At 41.8% G+C, this 20,500-nt stretch overlaps 1 protein-coding gene across 3 annotated transcripts in view; it reads right to left on the reverse strand.

Moving 5' to 3' along the window:
• Window positions 1-20,500, reverse strand: part of LOC119160975 (cell polarity complex component crumbs) — a 234,921-nt gene that overhangs the window by 134,880 nt on the left and 79,541 nt on the right. For 2 of the 3 annotated variants that reach the window (XM_075880257.1, XM_037413268.2), the window contains exons 3-7: window positions 15,844-16,129; window positions 11,249-11,377; window positions 8,681-8,917; window positions 5,479-5,595; window positions 678-1,052 (exon numbers count right to left, since the gene is read on the reverse strand). In XM_075880257.1, the coding sequence (XP_075736372.1) occupies window positions 678-1,052; window positions 5,479-5,595; window positions 8,681-8,917; window positions 11,249-11,377; window positions 15,844-16,129 (1,144 nt within the window). Of the gene's footprint in view, window positions 1-677; window positions 1,053-3,474; window positions 3,630-5,478; window positions 5,596-8,680; window positions 8,918-11,248; window positions 11,378-15,843; window positions 16,130-20,500 lie in introns of those variants that run through there. The other variant, XM_075880258.1, reaches the window with a different exon arrangement.

Consider the following 20,500-nt stretch of genomic DNA (forward strand, 5'->3'; position numbering starts at 1 on the left):
CACTGCCGTTTATTGCATGACCATGCTGCATTCCCAGCATGTAGAAATTATCGAGGTTTCACTGTATTACAACAAAACTCACAGTTATTCAAGGTGGTGCCACTACTTTTGCGGGGAAACCACGGTGATAACACCGATAAGACGAGCAGTAGCAAGCCCAATCAATGAACCAAACTACATGATAGAAATACATTGGATATGGATGGGTTCGCGTCCTTTGTGTACTGTAGCAATGCTCAGTGTTGCTTGGTCAGCAGCAATAATTGGCTATATTTGCCAATTTACACTTCCTATCAACAATTATCACTGATATTGCAGTTTATGCACATCCTGTCACAGCTGGTCATATTGGTGCAGAATAGTGCCATTGACGCAGCACTTCTACCCATGTGTTTGGCTCGCATGTTGTCAGGAGCCTTCACTACCGATCGGCAGCGTTTCCTGACCATGCTCAGAAAGTGTTGCAGGGCCCCTTTAACGAGCAGAAACATGGCACAGTACACGGGCCTCTATCATTTCACCTTCATCGAAATGTAACTACCGTGGTCCAGATTGAACCCGCGACCATTGGGTCGGCAGCCAAGTACCGTATCCACTGTTCCACCGAGGCAGACTGCATAGTCAAGCAATACATAAGGGAGGGTACAATAATTGGAGCTGCCAATGTTGCCACTTACCCTCTCGATACCCAGGCAAACAGCCGCACCAAAGCTGTGCTCTGCACTGCGTGTCGTGGGTGCAGCTCCAGTGTGTGCAAGATGCCCGTGGGACCTCACAGTGGCGCCCCGAGCGTACGCCACTGCATAGGCAGGTGAAGTTGAAGTTGCCGCTAAGGCCCCCATCAACCTCCTGGCAAGTGCTGTTATGCATGCAGGGAGAGCCGTCCTTGCAGGGGCCCACAGCCTGCTCGCAGTGGGGTCCCCCAAATCCCGGCGGGCAGACACACTCAAAGCTTCCGGGTTGGTTGAAACAGCTACCACCATTCAAGCACACACTGTCACTCTCCTCAGCACATTCATTGACGTCCTCGTCGCACAATGGACCACGAAAACCTGGAAGTACGTGCATGCACACACATCGTTTACACACGCAATACTGTTTCGAATATTTACTGGACTGCCATAGGCCAACAGCATGTACAGTTAAACCTGCTTATAACTAACTTCCATAGAACGAATTCCTCTATATAACGAAGTTTTTCTATCCCCCACCGTTGCTCCATAGAACCACATGTATTTGCGACCTCTATGTAACAAAGTAACAGTGGAAGACAACCTTGATATAACGAATTTTTCCTACGGACGATCTCGAAATTTCGCCCTGCATTTTGGTACAAGCTTGCATCTTCTGCGGATGCCCCGTCGCTGACGAAGCGCAAAGTGGCTGGGGCGTGCACGGCGCACCAGGCGAGAGTGAGCACTAGTTATTTCTGGTTATTGCGCGCAGTGAGTGCTAGGCGGGCATGGGGACCTGCACTCCACGAGCCGGCGTTGCCGCTGTTCTCCCCCCCCCCCCCCCACTCCAAACAAAAATTTCGAAGCAGGCGTTGCAAGCAAGAACTCCACCAGCAGTGCAAGTGTGTGAATTGCTGGAGCAACCGGCACTTGGAGATTCGCATACATTGCGAATTCCACCAGACTGCCCTTTATTATTTCTTTAAATTCTCAGAAAGAATGGGTAAATCATGACGTGCTGACATTGCAAGAAGCATGCGACATGCTGCCTGCATGTCACTGCTGTGTTATATATTTATTTTTTATGCGTGGGGTTTATTGTCCCAAAATTACCGGATAATTATGAGAGATGCCGTAGTGGAGGGCTCCGGAAATTTCGACTACCTCGGGTTATTTAACCAAATCTGAGCACATGGACCTACAGTGTTTCCGCCTCCACCGAAAACGCAGTCACCGCAGCCAGTATTCAATACCGCGACGTCCGAATTAGCAGCCGAGCGCCTTAGCTACTAGACCACCACGGCGGAGCTGCTGTGTTGCAGTTAAGCACGTCTTGTTTTCTGCAGGCACACATTTCAGCTGATCTTGAGGCCACTTTTTTTATAACTTCATTCTTTAGTGCTGGAAGTAGCAACTCATTAGTATCACTACAGTACATTGCCTAGTGGCTTTTAAAGGCTGTTGTTTCCTTGAACTTGTGGTGAAATCATGAGCAGGAATTAACCGAATAGTGCTGACCTCGTCTTCAAATTATCTGCTCAAACTTGCATTGCAACATATGGGACTGTAGAAATACTTCGAATAAAATGAGATTTCAAAATAACAGAGTTCGAATTAACGAGGTTTTACTGTACATATGCATGCAAGTACAAGGAAGTCAAGCACTAGAGCAACAACATGATGACTTTCTGAATTGGTATGTGGCAGCCCCAAAATTATGCAACAGACTGCCCTGCCTTTGTGGGTCAGAGGAAAAAAGGCAGTACTAGCTAGCTAGGCTCAGCTTCTTCGGTGGCCAACCTTTATTTTGCACTCTTACTTGCAGAATCCCAGCCTCCTGCCAGGTAAGTACAAACCCCTTGTGCTAAAATAGAATGCTATAGTCGAAGCTAAGAAAAGAAACAATCAGGTTTTGTTAAAATTATTAAACATATCAATACTATTTTGCACACTCACTGTTTTTTTTATATCTATAGTAGAAGTGAGCCAACTTTTTAAAGATCCTCTGAGCACGCTGCCCTATGCTCTTGAGCCCACATCTGGTGTTCTGCACCAGAGATAAAATCAAAATTATACCTTACGCTCGTGAAGCCTATTCTGAAGATATGCAACAGCAGCTGAAGTTTCTGTTGCCACCATAAAGCTTTTACAGTCGATCCATGGTGTGAGTGAGCATAGTTGGAGAAAGCTGGAATAATCTAATAGAGCCCGAATCCATGGCACCAAAAATTCAGGAGGTGGCTATATTGACAGTCTATTTCAATTTGTTTTGAACTGGATACACAAAAACAGAAAGATTATTAGTGTACTACGACTATTCTCAATGAGCTCCCCAAAAAGCCATTTACAAAATAATAATAGCAGTAAATAAATAAATTAGTGCTGTCTTGTCAGACTATGTCAATATGCAGCCCAGCAGAGCTAGAGCAATAGCCAATTCGTATATCTCTTAAAAAATGCCAACCTTTGGGAAGCTATCCATAGTGTTAATTATATAAACATGTCCACTGTTACTTTAGTTCAGTCCCGATTTCTAGATGGGGGATTATAAAGAGCAACTTTTTCACTGGGAGAGGATTAATAGATATTAGCAGCCAAGAAAAAAATTGAATAGAATTTCTGTAAACAGAGCGCTTCACAAAAATAGAAGCAAAAGAAATACAGCAGGAACATTTTACCAGCAAGAACATTACATTTTCTGCGGTGCTATATTTTGCACAAGTTTTTTTTTTAGTTTCAGCCAAACTTTCCATTTGTAGCAGCAAAGATATGTGACAAACAAAGAAAGAGCGTCACAGACCCATCTATATGCCGTGAGAACAAGAGCCTGTTGAAATCTGAACCTTTCGCTTACACTGATATTTACCAAACGACACTTTGACTTTGGATATTGCAAGGTTTACTACTTATAATTAAAACTGTACGCTAAATATGCTAGCAATCCAAGCAGCATTTGCTGAAGTAACTGCACCTTGGCAGAATTTCGTCAGATTTCCCAACCAATAACGTATTCAAGTTTTGATATACCGTATAAAACAGAATATAAGTTGAGATATTTTCAATAAAACAACGACCTAAAGCCGCCCCTCATCTTATATAGCAGTGTCTAGCCGACATGCACCGCTGTCTGGCAACATGTGGCTTGCATTTGCATGAGAAGCTGGACACGGCCATATTCGCATTCACATCAAATAGCAGGTTGTTGTTTTTTTCTCTCTTGTCTGTTTTTTTGTGTTCGTGATTTGCCTCCGATCTGTTCTAAGTTCTCGCTCCGCTTGACATTGTGTTTCATTTTTACTGGTCTTTTCTTCATTCACTGAATATGAGTAGCGGTACGAGAAGGCAGTACTCAGCTGCGTTTAAACTACAAGTTGTTGAGTTTGTAGAAGCGAATGAGAATATCGCTTCTCAGCGCCGCTTTGGTGAGTCAGAAAAAAGTGTGCGCTATTAGACGGTGCAGAAAGGGAAGCTGCAGATGTGCAATCCTCGGAAAATGTCATTTCGTGGGTGAAGTGCGGTTCATCCGCAGCTGGAGGATACGCTAGAGAACTTTGTGTGGGAAGTTCATGCATGCTCGCTGCCAGTGACCGTGGATACCATTCGCAAGAAAGCTGTGGAACTCACTCGCGAAGCTGCGCTCACGAGAGAAGAGTTTCGTGCACCAAACTCTTGGGTGCGTCGATTCATGAGACGCAAAGGATTTTCTTTCCAATGGCGCACATCCATGGAAGTTTCCAGACGAGTTCGAGGACAAGCTTATAAACTTTAAAGGCTTCATCAACCGGCTTCGGGAGCAGAACAACTACATGATGGGGCAGATCGAAAATGCCGATGAGACCCTCATGTGTTTGACATGCCTTCATCGACCAAGATCATGCAGCGTGGCGCCAAGGATGTGAAGCCGTTGTCCACTGGCAACGAGCACTTGTGCTTCATCGTCATGCTGGCATGCATGGCAGATGGTAGAAAGCTTCTGCCCTTCATCATTTTCAAACGTAAGACAATGCCGAAGGAAGTGTTCCCGCCCAGTGTTGTCGTTCCCGTCAACAAAAAGGGATACATGGACGAGGCCATGATGCTCGAATGGATAGGAGTGGTCTGGAACCGTCAGCCAGGTGCTCTGCTGCGTCTTTGCAGCATGCTGGTGTTAGATTCGTTTTGTGGTCACTTAACCGATGCTGTGAAGTGCGCACTGGGCGATGGAAAAACGAACCTCACCGTAATACCAGGTTGTATAACGTCCTCCCTCCAACCGATGAACGTTGTGCTAAACAAGCCGTTGAAGGACCGAGTGCGGCTGGAGTACCAAAAGTGGATGTCCGGTGACAACCCAAAGACACCGACGGGTCGCTTACAGAGGCCTCCGCTTGTGACTGTTTGGGGCTGGGTGCTCTCCACCTGGCGTTCCTTGCCAGATTCTATGGAGGAAAATGCTTTTAAGAAATGTTCCATCAGCAACTCGCGGTATGGCATGGAAGACAACGCACTGTGGGAGGCGGCCAGCGACAAACTCACGTCTTCAGAAGACAGTGGTACTTCGTCTGACGAATAGGAACAGTTGCGATGGTGGTTGAGGGGAACTTCGACGACCGGGGTGCAGTGCGCCCAATTCGCAAATAAATATCGTTCGGCAATTTCGGGTTATTTCCCTTTTTTTTTTCGGTAACCTGAACTTGGGGGGTCGACCTATATTCCCACTCGACCTATAGTACGGTTTATACAATACCTATACTTGAATCGAAACCAAGAAAGAGGTTTGAATAAAAGAAGTAATGCCAGCCTTAACCTTAAAATATGCACCCACCTGTGTTTTGGCAGTTGCAGAGTGGCCCAACAGAGCCTTCAGTGCAGACACCACCGTGGTGGCACAAGCCCAGTTGGCACTCTCCAACATGCTGCTCACAATAGATGCCAGCATACCCTGTCGAAAAACAGCACAGGAACAACATATGCAGCCTTACTATCAACAGGTGTCAAAAAGAGTGAAGGCATTGATGTCAGTCAACTATGTATATAAATATCAGTGAAAACACACTCGTCAATAAATAATGCTTGATTAGTGATGCAGGAACACTGAGTAAACGTTTGTGGCCTATGCTGACCTCATTTGCAGATGCAGACCAACAAACTGAAGGAGCTATGAAGAACTCAGTTTACCTGTGCTAGTTACACACTGCAAAAGAAAAATGGGACGCCTCCAGTGGTGTATACAGTTGTATCCCTTTATCAGACACTGATGAAACAAGCATTTGGGTATAAGAGACACCAGTGCACCTACACTGCAATAAAGATTGATAAGAAACCGAGGACATGGCACCCTGCTTATAAGAGTCGCAGGACAAGAACTTTCATAAAGTGGTTCAATCGTAGTCCTGTGAAGCAGGGTACCTTGTAGCCCAAAGAGGAGCAGATAACCATAGTATACAAGCTCCCAAGCCCAAGCTATTCATGCCATCCAAATGACATTAGCCTTTGCACGGTCTCTCATCGCAATGTAACTGACTTTTGTCATTGTGTGTCATGCGGGGAAGACAAAGATCAGATAAGGTCAAGTATTACCACAACATCTACAATTTATAGTGGACCAGAGGCACTGGGAGCAATCAAAACATTTCTTTGTTGTGAATGTGCGTCGTGACAACTTGGCTTGCTCCTAGGGGGATAACAATAAGAGTTAAGACAGGCAAGGGACACATGATATCAAACAATCATGCATCTTAGAAGGAGACACATACTGGGTTGACTAGTGGGCAGTACAAGCTCCTCAAAGAGATATAAAAATTAGCGGTGTGCACATATTCGAAATTTCGAATAGCTTTTTAATACCATTTCCTGTTCAATTTGATTCACATGGTAATTTTACTATTCAAACTATTTGAACTTCCTGAAGACAAGTAGTCAATGTTCAATTGGCCCCTCCAGGATTTTAGTACGCTTCACCCCATGAGATTCTCGTACTGCAGCAAAGCTGCATATCATGCTCTGCTACGGTCCCAAATGTATTGACTCAAGAAAATGCTGGTTCCAACATGGAGATATAGTAAATGTGTCAAATGTGTCAGGGGAGGAGGAGGAGGTGGTGGTGGGGGCAGGGCTGGAGGCTCAATTGATGCTGTTTTGAACTTGAGATTTGGGCAGGAAGTCCGTAAAATTAGACACTGAAGATTTCTAGTGCCCGAAATTTCAAATGTTCTCATATATTGACATCTGCACGGCAGATACGGGACTCCGAACTCGAAGGGAGCACACCCTTATCCACACTGCCAGCTCGGCTTCCACAAAAGTCGAAAAAGGAGGAAAGGCAAAAGAAGTGGCATCTTAGTCTGCCACATGTGAAGTGTTGTCGGAGACACTTCGGCTGTACCAAATCATGTACATACAGTCGACTCTAGTTAATTCAAGCTCGAAGGGACCTCCGAATTTTGTTTCAATTATGAAGAAGTTTGAATCATCAGAAGTTATCCGATAAATGACTGTGGGTTATGTCAAACTATACATCATGAATAGGCATTGATTTTATCAGATTTAAAAATATTTGAAGTGTTTGTTAACCCCACACAGCACACAATGAACAGAAAGCAAAAGTATAATGGCCACAAGTTTATCGTCCATTTACTGCTAATTAGACGTTTTAAAGAAATAGTCAATTGCCAACTGCTTCTTTGGTATATGTGCCTTCAGCACAAAGCTCTCTATACAAGTTGAGAAGCATCACAGTTTACAATGTGTGTGCATCATCTCAAACATTTGTTTTTTACTAATAAAGCCTTTTTACTGGAAGACTTAGGGTGCTTATTTTTTTTTTTTCTAGGCTGTTAGAGTTACATCAGTATGTAAGTATTTAAATAGTAGTGAGAAGTCAGCAGATAGTTTCTGGTATGAAACAGCAAAAAGTGTGAATTAAGGGAATGATGTAGTTTGAATTAAGAGGCTTGCAATACATGAAAAAAAAAATAGAGGGCCAAGCAAAAAAATTAATTTTGTTTGAATTAACAGAAAGTATGAATTTTCAGAATTTGAATTATCGCGAGTCTACTGTAAATACAATTTGGCCTCTGCATTGCCCGATTCTTAATAAGACAACTATGAAGCCCATGCCCCCTGAGCTACTTTGACATAGCCAAAAGACACACTTTCATGTTGCTATCTCACAAGATTACGTTTAAGAAACCTCTCCAACTTTTTTTCCAAAACTTCACTCTTCAAAGTTTTTGAAAATTATTCTAGAAATATTTGAAAAGCATTCCATTAGATTTGCACTAGAGGTTCAACATTCGAATTCCCTCCACATCCAAATTATCGTTATTCACACAGCTCAAATAAAAATACATTACTTAACATGCGACCTTTAATTTCTACCACACGTTTTTGAGCAATCAGATAAAAATGATTTCAGGCATTTTTTAATAGCAGTATTATGACACAGATCATCACAAGAGCAAAAAACACAGAAGACCCATTACTAGTGTTGTGCCCTGTACACTTATTTCTGTCTCATGTCATTTTAGCATTAGTTCGAAACATCTCAGGTATGCATAGGAACAACAAAGAGTAAAAGATAGCCTTGCTGCAATAACCTCAATTCAATTGAATTATATGTTGAGCTGAATCATAAGTGGCATTATATTATGATAATGAAGCTTATGGCTGTGAAGGTCATCTTTCTCACTGAAAAAAAACAAACTTATGACACCTTTGTGATCTTTCGTCAAGTGAGACCACTAGTCTTTTCTTTGGTCCCCACAGCGCTTATTTTTTGTAGTGTTCCTTTCCTTCGGGGAAAAAAAAATCCACATAGCTTGAAGTACTTTGCTCGTGGCAATGTCCTTAAAATTGTTACCTTTCACACATATGCACTTATGCATAAGTTTCAAAAAGCTACATCGAGCTTCTGTTTGTTTTTTGTTATTCATCATACACAAGCAAGTATCAAATGTTTCGCTGTTTTTATTCTTCCACCATTTATGATGCAGGAGTGCACCAGAAAGCAACAGAAACAAACTTACCTGGCGGACACTGACAGAAGGTGCGACTCTGGACACTGCCAGTCACACAGCTGCCCCCATTCCTGCACGCTTTGGACGGTTGATCGCACTGGGCGTTGGGTGCAGGCTCTTGGCACGCACTGCCAGTCCATGGTCCACGGCACAGGCAACGAGTACTATTACCCCGCCAGTCCTCCACGCAGACGCCACCGTTGACGCATGGCTTCTTTCTCCATGGGTCTCGGTCACATAAAGGTCCTGGGCATAAAAGGCCAGCCATGCCACAGGCAAGTTGACCATCTGCCTCAAAGACACATTTAGGCTATAACACACAGTAGGATCAGTTTCTACAGCCTACGGTTGTTCTGTTAGATGTGCTCCTAAATGTCAGCTCTAAGATATTTTAAACATTGGCCCCCTGTCATGACTGTGACAGTCGCAGACAAAAACGAGATCAGTAGGTGCAGATGGGCATGCATCAGCAATGGCACAGTTTTGCTGAGATATCAGTCAAAGAATGCCAGTTAAACTCTATGGGCATGGTGCTTGTGCGTAGTATGATGCAATACAAATTCTGAATGAGTGGTACTACCAAGCATCAAGCTGAATGGATAAAAAGGACGTACATTTGCCAGTCTGTTACAATGTAGACAAGTTCCTCAGTCTCCGGGAAAAAATGTCCAAGCTGGCACATACTGCGACGCAAAATTTCTTTTTGCCAGTCCCATAGATCTTGTACTTCTCCCAGTTTCACCAACCAACAAGCAGTAAATGCTCAAAATATAAATGCCCCATCCTAGTGGCAAAATAAGAAAGTTCTAGCAGCCTGCACTGTGGGACACAAGCATTGTCAATTAAATAAAATGGCATGGGCAGCAGATATATCGTAAAAGCAAGTGCAAGCCAAATAAATAGCAGGCAACATCCAGTGCAGTACTGGTATGCCATTCATTTCAAAATACTACTGGCATAACTATTTTGCCTCAATAGTTTCTACCAATAAAAAGAGGCCCCAGTGTACAGCAAGGCCATTAAAATATAAAATACAAATAAAAGCAGCCCCAGGGGACACCTCATAGTACATTAGCACCAACAACTTCTGAACTTATTCTACAACAACTAAACACATGTTAAGGCGTGCTAGTGGGGCCTGGTAAGATGCTGTATAAGTTGTTCACAATCAAGAAAGTGCATCTGCATAAAATATCTTACTTCACCCACACTTTTAACAAACAAACCCACTGCCTGTAATTGCGCATGTCAGCATGACCTTTTCCGGTAAGTATTAGCTGCCGAAGTCATCTTTCTCATCAAAAAATAAAAGCTTACACCACAACTGTCATTTCTTATAATAATTGTTTGGGGTTTTAAGTCCCAAAACCCCGTTATGATTATGAAAGATGCCATAGAGGAGGGCTCCGGAAATTTGGACCTTTTGGGGTTCTTTATCGTGCACCTAAGTCTAAGCACACGAGGCTTAAGCATTTTCGCCTCTGTTGCAAATGTGGCCACTACGGCCTGGATTCGATTCCACGACCTGCAGGTCAGCAGCCAAGTGCCTTAACCGCCAGACTACCGTGGCGGGTAACTCATTTCTTGCCTAGTGAAACCATTCCTTTATTTTCTGGTCATCGCCACACATTTTGTGATTATGTCGTAGTTTGGAAATCACTTATTCACTGCCCTGCACTCCCCTAATTATAAATCATGTGCTTTCTGCTCTGACAATCACTGAAGTTTTACCAACAGTGGGATTTTTAAAAAGAAAAAAAAAGCAAGGCATAACCCTTATACTTGTCTTCGGGATCCCCGGTAACACTGCTATGACTGCCTCTCTGATAGAATAATTAGAGTTACAACATCTTTGAGAGGTGACTTTGAAAAAATCATGCTGCGTTTTAATTAGCTCCATTTTCAAGGAGTTCCGAGATTTTTTTCTGCATTTTATTCCAGCCCAGTGGTACCAACATGATTTATATTCACAGGTTAGAAATAAAAAGAGTGACACATTTACTGATAAATGTCTAACCTGAATGCAGCAGAAAAATAACTCCCTTAGGTAATTTGCATCACCCAATCAAACCAACAGAAAGTGACATAAGCAAAGCCCTTGGTAGCCTTGTCAGTATCTCATGAAACAACTAACAGTGCAACAGAGTAAGAATGGGGAGAGTAGAAGAAAGAGACAGCGCTTTCATTTGTACTGTTTGCGCTCTTATTCTACGAAGAACATTCACCTGCCATCCCGACTGAAGATTTTGCAGTAGCACTTCTAGAAACATAAAAGAACATTTCCCAATAAATTTTCTGTGTAAACTTCCATTCAAAATGTTAACTCCCCCTAAAACCACCAATGACCACTTCAGCAAAAAAAAAATGTTGGCTTTAACAACTAAAACCATAAGAGGTGTTGCTGCCTTTTATTCTTTTGTATTCTTGTGAAACATTGGTACATAACAATGAACCAGCATCTTCCAAGTCTGTCAACCGAATTTTTTTGCCACTGTGACTTGCCACTGTGACGTATGGAACAATACAGCGACAAAAACTGAATATAAGCATGAGCAGAGCTTCAAGCACACGACTTACCCTCATCTTTTTCACAATGCTCGCCACTGTATCTAGCTGTGCAGTTACACTTAGGCACTCCCTGTTGCAGTACACACAAGCCACCATGTTGGCAGTGGTGGTCAAAGCAGGGGTCCATCACGTGGTCTTCTACAAGAGAAGAGGCAAGAGTGGCAGCGAATTCAGAGGCTGGCACCACAGTATTACCCCTGGCTTTCATCAGTGAACTAAACTTAAATGTGTAACACATTCTGCTTTCACACTGCGTATGAGAATTTTCTTATGGTGTGCACCATACCCAAGCAAGCTTTCAAAGTTCACCATAAACTTTTCACTGAAGGTTATCACAAACTTTCAACACATTGAATTAAACTAGCCTCAAACTAAAAAAAACTAAATAAAGTTGATGAAGGTGCATACATTGGGCATTATATATTTGGAACAGATAAACACAGCTATACGGGCTTTAACGTGTGACATCATATATGAAAACGTATAAACAGCTGCCAAATCACAGTTAGCTGCACTGTGGCTGAAATGAACACTGCACATCATAGTTGATTATACAAACAATCACTATGGAACAAAGTACAAGTTGTCTGTTTCATTTATGTCTACAAAACGTCCTGCTCCTTAGATGCACAAGAGGCAGGCGTCCAGATGTAAGCCGACTGACTTCAATAATGTTCCTACATGTTTTTGTTATTGGTGGTATTATGGTAAGCCCCAATACTTCAAAAGAGTAGAGCACAATGTTAGTTGTGTAATGTTGTCTTGTTATATAGTTACTTGAATAGCTTGTAGAGTAAGCGAAGCCGACAAGGACATAGAGAAGACAACATATTGGGGCTGCATGTGAAAGTCACTAGCTAGCAAGTCTTTCACTTGGAGAAGAAAAATAAAATACTAGTAGAAAAAAATATTCATGTGCATCATCAAGAGCATGCAAGTATTTAACCTACCACAAGCAAAGCCTCCATTGAATATGTTAGAATAGCCTGTGGAAGTGCCATCATATAACCCATATAAGACGCTATAGTCAATAGCTTAGATCCACAAAAGCCAATTAAAACTAATAGGATACTGACACACAATCTGAATCTTTTTTTTTTTTCGAGTGTGTGAAAATAATTCTGATCAACCATCACATCAGGTAGTGTCACACCTTTTTTCCAAGTACACTCAAATCTCTTAGAATGGACACTGTTATAAGAGACAAACGGGTATAAGATAGACAAGTGTGTCTACATTGAGATAGGCATTGATAAGAAAACGCAAATGCAGTACCCTACTTTTAAGAGACACCTCAGGTTAGTGACAAGAATTGCTCCCCACTGCATGCCTTTTAGAAACGGGTTAAACTACACTCGTTGACAAAAGGGCACTCTTGTGAGTAAGAATCTTGTTCTTTTTCTTTCATCGTAGTTCTTGTCTACAACTACTTTCATTTTTATTTATAGTAGAGATGTAGGTATGAAAAAATAGAAAATGTCAGGTTCCACACAAACAGTGATCATAGTTAAATAATTCAAACAAAATAGTAGAAGTATACTAGAAAAACCAGTGCAAACATTACGGAGACACATGACGAGAAGGGCACAGGACAAGTGCTGTCTAAGAGTTGGAGTGGTAGTACACTACTTGTGAATACTACATCTGTTATAAAAGTGTGTGCATGATTTTATTGTGAAGCAACTATCTATGGCAGCGTGGTAAAATCTATCAGGCTATGTGGAGGGGGATCTGTCATTTCAATGCAGAAGATCGCCAGTTCACAATGAGCAGTGTGGGTGGAAAAACATGCCTCCATGTAAAACAGAAGTACAGAGAGCTCGGGTTGTTGGTTGTACATGCTTAGAAAAAAGCGGTGCGTTCTTTCACAAAGAAAAAATTACTGAGAGTCGGCGCTGTGTGCGTCCCCTTTTTATGTGCGGTGTGCCTTTTTCACGCTGCTTTCAAAACTCCTCGTGAAACTTCTTTTGTTTTCGAATTTTTAACACTGTGCAATGGAGTGGTCTCTCTGAGAGTGATACGCCATCAAGTTTTGCGTGAAGCTCGGAAAGAATGCAACCGAAAAATTACAGATGCTTCAAGAGGCTTTCAAAAACGACTGAATTTCAAGGTCACAGTCCAATAGGTGACATAAGGTATTGAAAGAGAGCCGGGAGGCCACCGCCGAACTTCGTTCTGGACCACCCAACAACGACCAGAAACAATAAAAATGTTGATTGCTTGGCCATGTTTAGCATTAGGACGTCTGACTGAGCATTCAGCAAACTGAGATTGTACCACAGAGAGCAGCTGTGAATACTGCCTTTCACTGGAGGTTCTCAAGAGATTGAAGCACCGCTTTGCCTCATGTCCATCACCACCAACCCCCTGGCCTGGAGCAACACTCCAGTGGTCCCCCATTACCCTCAGAGTCCTAATCTGGCTCAGTGGGACTTTCTTTTTTCTTTCGCTGACTAAAAAAAAAGCTGAAAGAAAAATCGGTGAAAACATTAAAACGCATGTTACAGTGTAGCTAAGAGACCTTCCATATCAGGACCTTTAGGGTGCCTTTCAAGCATGGAAGAGACATCTTCACAGGTGGTCTATCGACGCAGGAGGAGAGTATCTAGAGAAATTTTACCTTTTTGTAGATGACCCTGCAATAAATCTATTTTTACCAAAAAATGTGAATTATCACTATAGTGAGCCCTGTACTTTAGAAAACAAAGCTACAGCATTTCATTTAGTGATGTGATAGTAATATTACGGACACTCCAGCCACATCTTCGGCATCGCTGTCGCCATGAAATTCTGCATAACGTTGATAACATTGTGCCAAACGACATATTTTTCATGTGTGAGTGAAAGCACGAGAGGGCGGCCGATAATCACGGATCAATATTAGAAATAAAACTCGCAGGCCGTCTTCCATCACGCGAAAGGCCCATGGAGAGGGAGAGGGCAGGTACAGGAGAGAGCCTGCGTGACTCCAGTGGGAACAGCGTACTTCAAGCTGACGAGTGCAGTCAGCAGACAGGGATTAGCAGGGATCCACAGACGACTCATACATTCTCACGTGCTGTGTTCTGCAGACCCAGTTCGCGTTGAAGTGATAGATCACACAATTAAGACCGCTTCGATTGCTGCAGCAGCCGAGTTGCCTTACACCAGGCTGAATGCTGAAGGAGTTAAAGCTGCTAGAATCCCTTCGTATAATATTTGAATTTGTTACTTCGATCTTACAACGAAACTGTGACTAAAAGTAGGAGCCCAGATCTAAAGCACCCATTCTCGTGTTGAGAAGCGATGGGATTGTTGTTTCTGGATAGCAAACAAGGACGACAGAGAGCAAACATGTAGCGCAACAGAGGATAAAAAACGGCAAAAGTGAAGAGAGCGCGAAGAAGAGGGAATGACAGGGCTCGCTGAGACGACAAATACTGCGGCAGTAGTGCTCACTTAAAAACTTTCAAGCTCAACGTTGTGCGGTTGCCACATACCTTATAAATAAGATATGCGGTGAGCCCTGAGGGTGTCTACCAATACTATGTATGGAAATGAAGTGCTGCATTAACGGAGGTCTGTCTGCGGCGGTTGATATGCAATGAACTGCACGAAATTTTTCACGCCAGACATGCTGCTAATGTCGTTCTTTTGACGTGAACCGTGTATCAATTATCAATACACAAGACAGTCACAGCTAGTTCTTCCTGAACAATAAGCGACGCACCCTGGTGGAAGTGCATCGTCTACCGATGCTGCTTCACGTGCTGTCCAAGCAGTAGTTCAACACTGCCAGGGTGTGCGTGCGTGTGTGTGTTTGTGTGCGTGCACTGCACTGTGCACATGCGACATTGAAAAAGCTCAGCTTGCACTATAGTCCAACAAGGATAGCTTTTTCTAAGTTTTTGCTAGTAGTAATGCGGTTAGGCTTTGCTATCTTCCTCCGGTGTTGGTCGGTGCCCCGCACGATGCACATGTTACGTGATATTGGAGGGAACATGTCCGATGACTGGGTGTTATGTGCTGCGATTTCAGTTCCGTTACTACCTGTTGGTTTTTGGTGGGAACATGCCACGTGACCAGTTACGCAATTTTAGTCAGTTGATTAGCTGTTACGTTGTCTATGAGGGGAACATGTCCTGTTATTAGCTGTTACGTGATTTTGGTCGCGTAACCAGTTGTTACACGGTGTTACATGACCTTGGTCACATGCCTAGATGTTTCGTAATCTTAGTCACGTGGGTAGCTACTCAAGTTAGAAGATTTTTAGTCAGGTGACTACGTGTTACGCAATTTTAGATATGTGACTAACTGATACATGATGCCATGAAAATTTTGGCTCTTCGGAGCGCATCCCATTGACTTTATTGAAAATACCACATGTTTTGGATGATGTGGCTCGTGCACGGCATTTCTTGTAGTGCACAAATGACCGTTACTTTCTCCTGACAACTGGTAAGGAAACAACCGAACATTCATAGTGATCGAGACCTTGTGGAAGTTTAGCTAGCGCACTGAATACCTTAATCATCAACAAATTCACAAGTCACCCACCATAAAAATAAAAAAAAGCAATATGCAGAAAGTTCAAGGATCGCGAATGCAGATTGTCCATTACTTACTGCATTGACGCCCATCTGGCAAAGGGCAAATGCCCCACGCAGGGCTTCCAACAGCATGTGCACTCTCCAAAAAGAGGTTGGCACCACCGGATAGGCAGCCCCGAAACCCTGATGGGGCCAACACCGTTGACACAGCTGCTGCCGATGCCACAGAAAGGAGGTAGGGCCTAATGGCGTCACTGGCCACGAGCACCGGCTGATGGTCGCCAACGTGCAGCCAAACAAGGCCATACATAGAGCGTATGGATACCCAGTGCAGCTGATTGTCCATCATATTGGCACCCACCTGAACATCAGTCAGCAAAATAAACACTCTTGAAAGGAATTTTTCTATTGCACCGATATTTTTTCCAGTTCGTAATTATCAAGTAGGGTGCAAACACAACCACGCGTTAACTTTGACTTCCAGAGCCCACTATAGTTCTCGTACTGTGAAAGCCTCTCACACAAAAGTTGCATCCTACATGAAAGTACCTTCGTTATATTTGGGATTCATGATATGCAAATATTTGCAGAACAATAATATTGAGGGAAGCCATCTTTTGAGAACTTGCTACATTAAATCCCATGCCTACCAATATCCATATATACATATATCCATACATATATATTCATACACATATATCCATACATATATATACATACACATATATACATATATACTTACACACACACACACACACATATATATATATATATATATATATATATATATATAGATTGATATGATGTGGGGTTTAACGTCCCAAAACCACCATATGATTATGAGAGAAGCCGTAGTGGAGAACTCCGGAAATTTCGACCACCTGGGGTTCTTTAACGTGCACCCAAATCTGAGCACACGGGCCTACAACATTTCCGCCTCCATAGAAAATGCAATATATATATATATATATATATATATATATATATATATATATATATATATATATATATATGGCAGAGGACGACGGAGTTCCAGGTTGCGGAGGTGTCCCAAGCATCAGTTGAAGACCAACACCTCCACCAATGTCACAACTTGGAATAAACAGGACACAGGATGACGATGCAACCAGGAAAAACAATGTCTGTATTAATAGAACAAGAAAAGCAGACGCTTCAACATCGTCTTTCTCGGTGAAATTGAGTTGCTTCCCAGGCACGTCACTTCGCCGTTCTCTGCCATCATGCCCAGCCTTTTAGTCCGTGGCAATATATATTATATATAATACAAATTTTGCCTTGAAAACTATAATGAGTAGGCACTTGTCTTCACAGCCAATTTCCAGGACGAGGTGGAAAGATTAAAAATTTTGCCACTATTTAGATCAATTAGGCATTATTATTTGATAAAAATAATTGAATTAGCTTTTCTATTATATTTCAGGGTGGTTGTTTATATGGCAAAGTTCTACGTCACACGCTATGGCGAGCCTAGTTCTTAAAAATTAAAAATATCACGCGTAGTTCAAAGATTAATCGAAGAATTTCCAGACCACGGAGCTAGAAAAATCAAAATGCACCGAGTGCATTAGTTGGTACAAGGATACTGGCAGGTCCTGCTGATGAAGCAATTGATTGATTGATATGTGGGGTTCAACGTCCCAAAAGCACCATATGATTATGAGAGACGCCGTAGTGGAGGGCTCCGGAAATTTCGACCACCTGGGGTTCTTTAACGTGCACCCAAATCTGAGCACATGGGCTGCTGATGAAGCAAGCCTTTTGTTACACAGTTTTCATCTCCCCATTAGAAACATTTTGCCCTTTAATGCTTGCTTTCGGCTTAAAGAACGCTCCACAAGTTACGATGCACAAGGCTGGTTTCGCCACCCTCGGATGTTAGTTTCGGTTTCTTTGGCACCGCACTCTGGAAATTTGGCGATGGATCTCTGCCACGTGTGATATTTTCAATTTTTTAAAACTAAGCTGGCCATAATTTGTGACATAGATCAACTTTGCCTAATAAACAACCACCCTGAAATTAATAATAAAAAGTTAATTCCATTATTTCTATCAAATAACCATGCCTAAGTGATCTAATTATTCGCAAAACCTTTCCACTTCAGCCTGGAAATAGGCTGTGAAGACAACAAGTGGCTACCAGTTAGTTTTTAAAGAAAAATCTGTATTGCTTGAAAAGACACCCTGTATACAGGGTGTTTCAAGAAATGTGCCCAATGTTCTTTTAAAATGAGCAAAATGCGCTATTTGCTCGTCGTCTCCACAGTTGCTTTTTTTGTAGCGGCAGGCATCGTAAAGAGGGTTGAAGACATTAGTTGGAACAGTAATTAGGAAACTTAAATTAATTCACTTTTCAATTAGTGAAGTTAGGCAGTTAAGTCAAATGGGAGAATAGAAGTCCTTTATGCAAAGAACCTACTGCCGCTTTGGGTTTTGGAAAAGCGGCCTCTAGTAATGACAGCAAAATAATGAAATTCTCCTAAAATCTGTGGTGAAACCAAAACCAAAACATGAAAGAGCACAACTGCCTTATTCTTCTGAGACGTCCAAAATAAGGGAGCTTTGTTATATCAACCATGAAGTGACTTCATTGTGTGGGTGTGTGGGCTGCACTTGCAATTACAGCATGCATGACGTACATTCGTTAACGAAAAGGAGAAGAACTACACTCCAGTAGCCGCTGTTTTGAACAGTGACATCATTGTAGTGGTCAGCTTGTTGCGCTCATCAGTTCTTTGATTTCAGTTTCGCCACAGAGTTTCGTAGAATTTCATGAATTCGCTGTTATTACTAGAGGCCGCTTTTCCGAAACCTCAAAGCGGCAATGAATTCTTCGCATGAAGGACTTCAATGCTCCTTTCTGACATAACTGCCTAACTGGACTAATTAAAAAGATGATCATTTCAACTTTCTTAATTACTGTTACAAATGATGTCTTAAACTCATTTAATATGCCTGCCTCTACATAAAAAGCAACTGAAGACAGCGAGCATATAGCACATTTTGCTGATTTTTAAAGAATATTGGAAACATTTCTTGAAACACCGTGTGTGTACATGTGTGTGTACACACACAGGGTGTACACACACACACATACATACATACATACATACATACATACATACATACATACATACATACATACATACATACATACATACATACATACATACATACGTGTGTATGTATGTATGTATGTATGTATGTATGTATGTATGTATGTATGTATGTATGTATGTATGTATGTATGTATGTATGTATGTATGTATGATAAACTAATTTACTTTATATGTCGCTATCTAAGAGCCATTATTATGAGGTAAATGCAAAAATTAAAGATACTGTTAAGTAGCCAATGCTGTCTACAGACCATTCCACTCAATGGACCAACTCATTCAAGCATGAGCACTTTAAACGGTAAATTTATTCACTCATATGACACATTCACATACTTTTCGCATTGGTGTTATGAGCTGCAAGCGCACATATTTCCTATCAACTTCGCACTTTTTTGTGACCTTATCAACCACAGTAATAATATCTGGAGTTTTGTGTTTTCAAACCATGATATTAATACGAGAGATGCCGTATTGGAGGGTTCCGGAAATTTGAACCATATGATATTGTTTAGCGCGACCTGGCATCACACAGTACACGGGCTTCTAGGATCATTTCGCTTCCATCGAAATTCGACCACCGAGGCCGAGACCGAATTCGTGACCTTCCAGCGAGCAGCCCAACACCGTAACCGTTATACACCACCATGGCAGACAACTTTATGAACAAACTTAGTCACAGATAACTTAAGTGGACATTGTCATGATTTAGACACAATACTAGAACCTTTTCTATGCCACAAAAAACATGAAAAGTGTTTTAAAATCATTTTTTTTTCTCTTTTTTTTAGCAGTCAATGAGTTCATTTTTACATAGCTTACATAGAGTCGAATCTAGTTAATTCAAACTCAAACGAACCTCTGAATTCTGTTTGAATTAGCAAGAAGTTTGAATTGCCAAAAGTTCTCAGATATACGACTGTAAGCGAGGTGACACTTTACATTATGAATAGACATTAATTTTATCGGATTTGAAATTTTAAAGTATTTTTACCCCTTTAATGCACGCAATGAACAGAAAGCAGAGTTGTAAGGGTCTCAAGTTTATCGGCCGTTTACTGCTGATCAGACTTTTTAAAGAAATTGTCGATTGCCAACTGCTTCTTTGCTTTATGTGCCTTCAGCACAAAGCTATCTATACCAGTTGAGAAGCATCAGGGTTTACAATGCATGTTCTTCATCTCAAACATTTGTATTTTACTAGCAAAGGCTCTTAGGATTATATAAGCATGCAACTTTTTAAAAAGTAGTGGGAAAGCAGCAGATGCTTTCTGGTATGAAAGGGCTAAAGTATGAATTAACTAAATGATAAACTTTGAATTAAGAGGCTTTTAAATACATTGAAAGAATAGAGGGCCAACCAAAAAATTTAATTTTGTTTGAAATAACTGAAAGTGTGAATTATCAGAGTTTCAATTATTGTGAGTCTACTGTATTTAAAAGAAACGACGAGTTTTTTTGCATACAGATCTCTTCAGAAAAGACGAGTGCTGATTTACTCTATGATTTACATGAACATGCAATGTGGTGATGAAATTTACCATACTTTTGCACCAAGTTTGTGTACTGGCCACAGCTGCAGCTTTGTATTTATAGCT

This window comes from Rhipicephalus microplus, chromosome X (assembly GCF_043290135.1).
Source record: "Rhipicephalus microplus isolate Deutch F79 chromosome X, USDA_Rmic, whole genome shotgun sequence".
In the NCBI taxonomy this organism is placed as follows: Eukaryota; Metazoa; Arthropoda; class Arachnida; order Ixodida; family Ixodidae; genus Rhipicephalus; species Rhipicephalus microplus.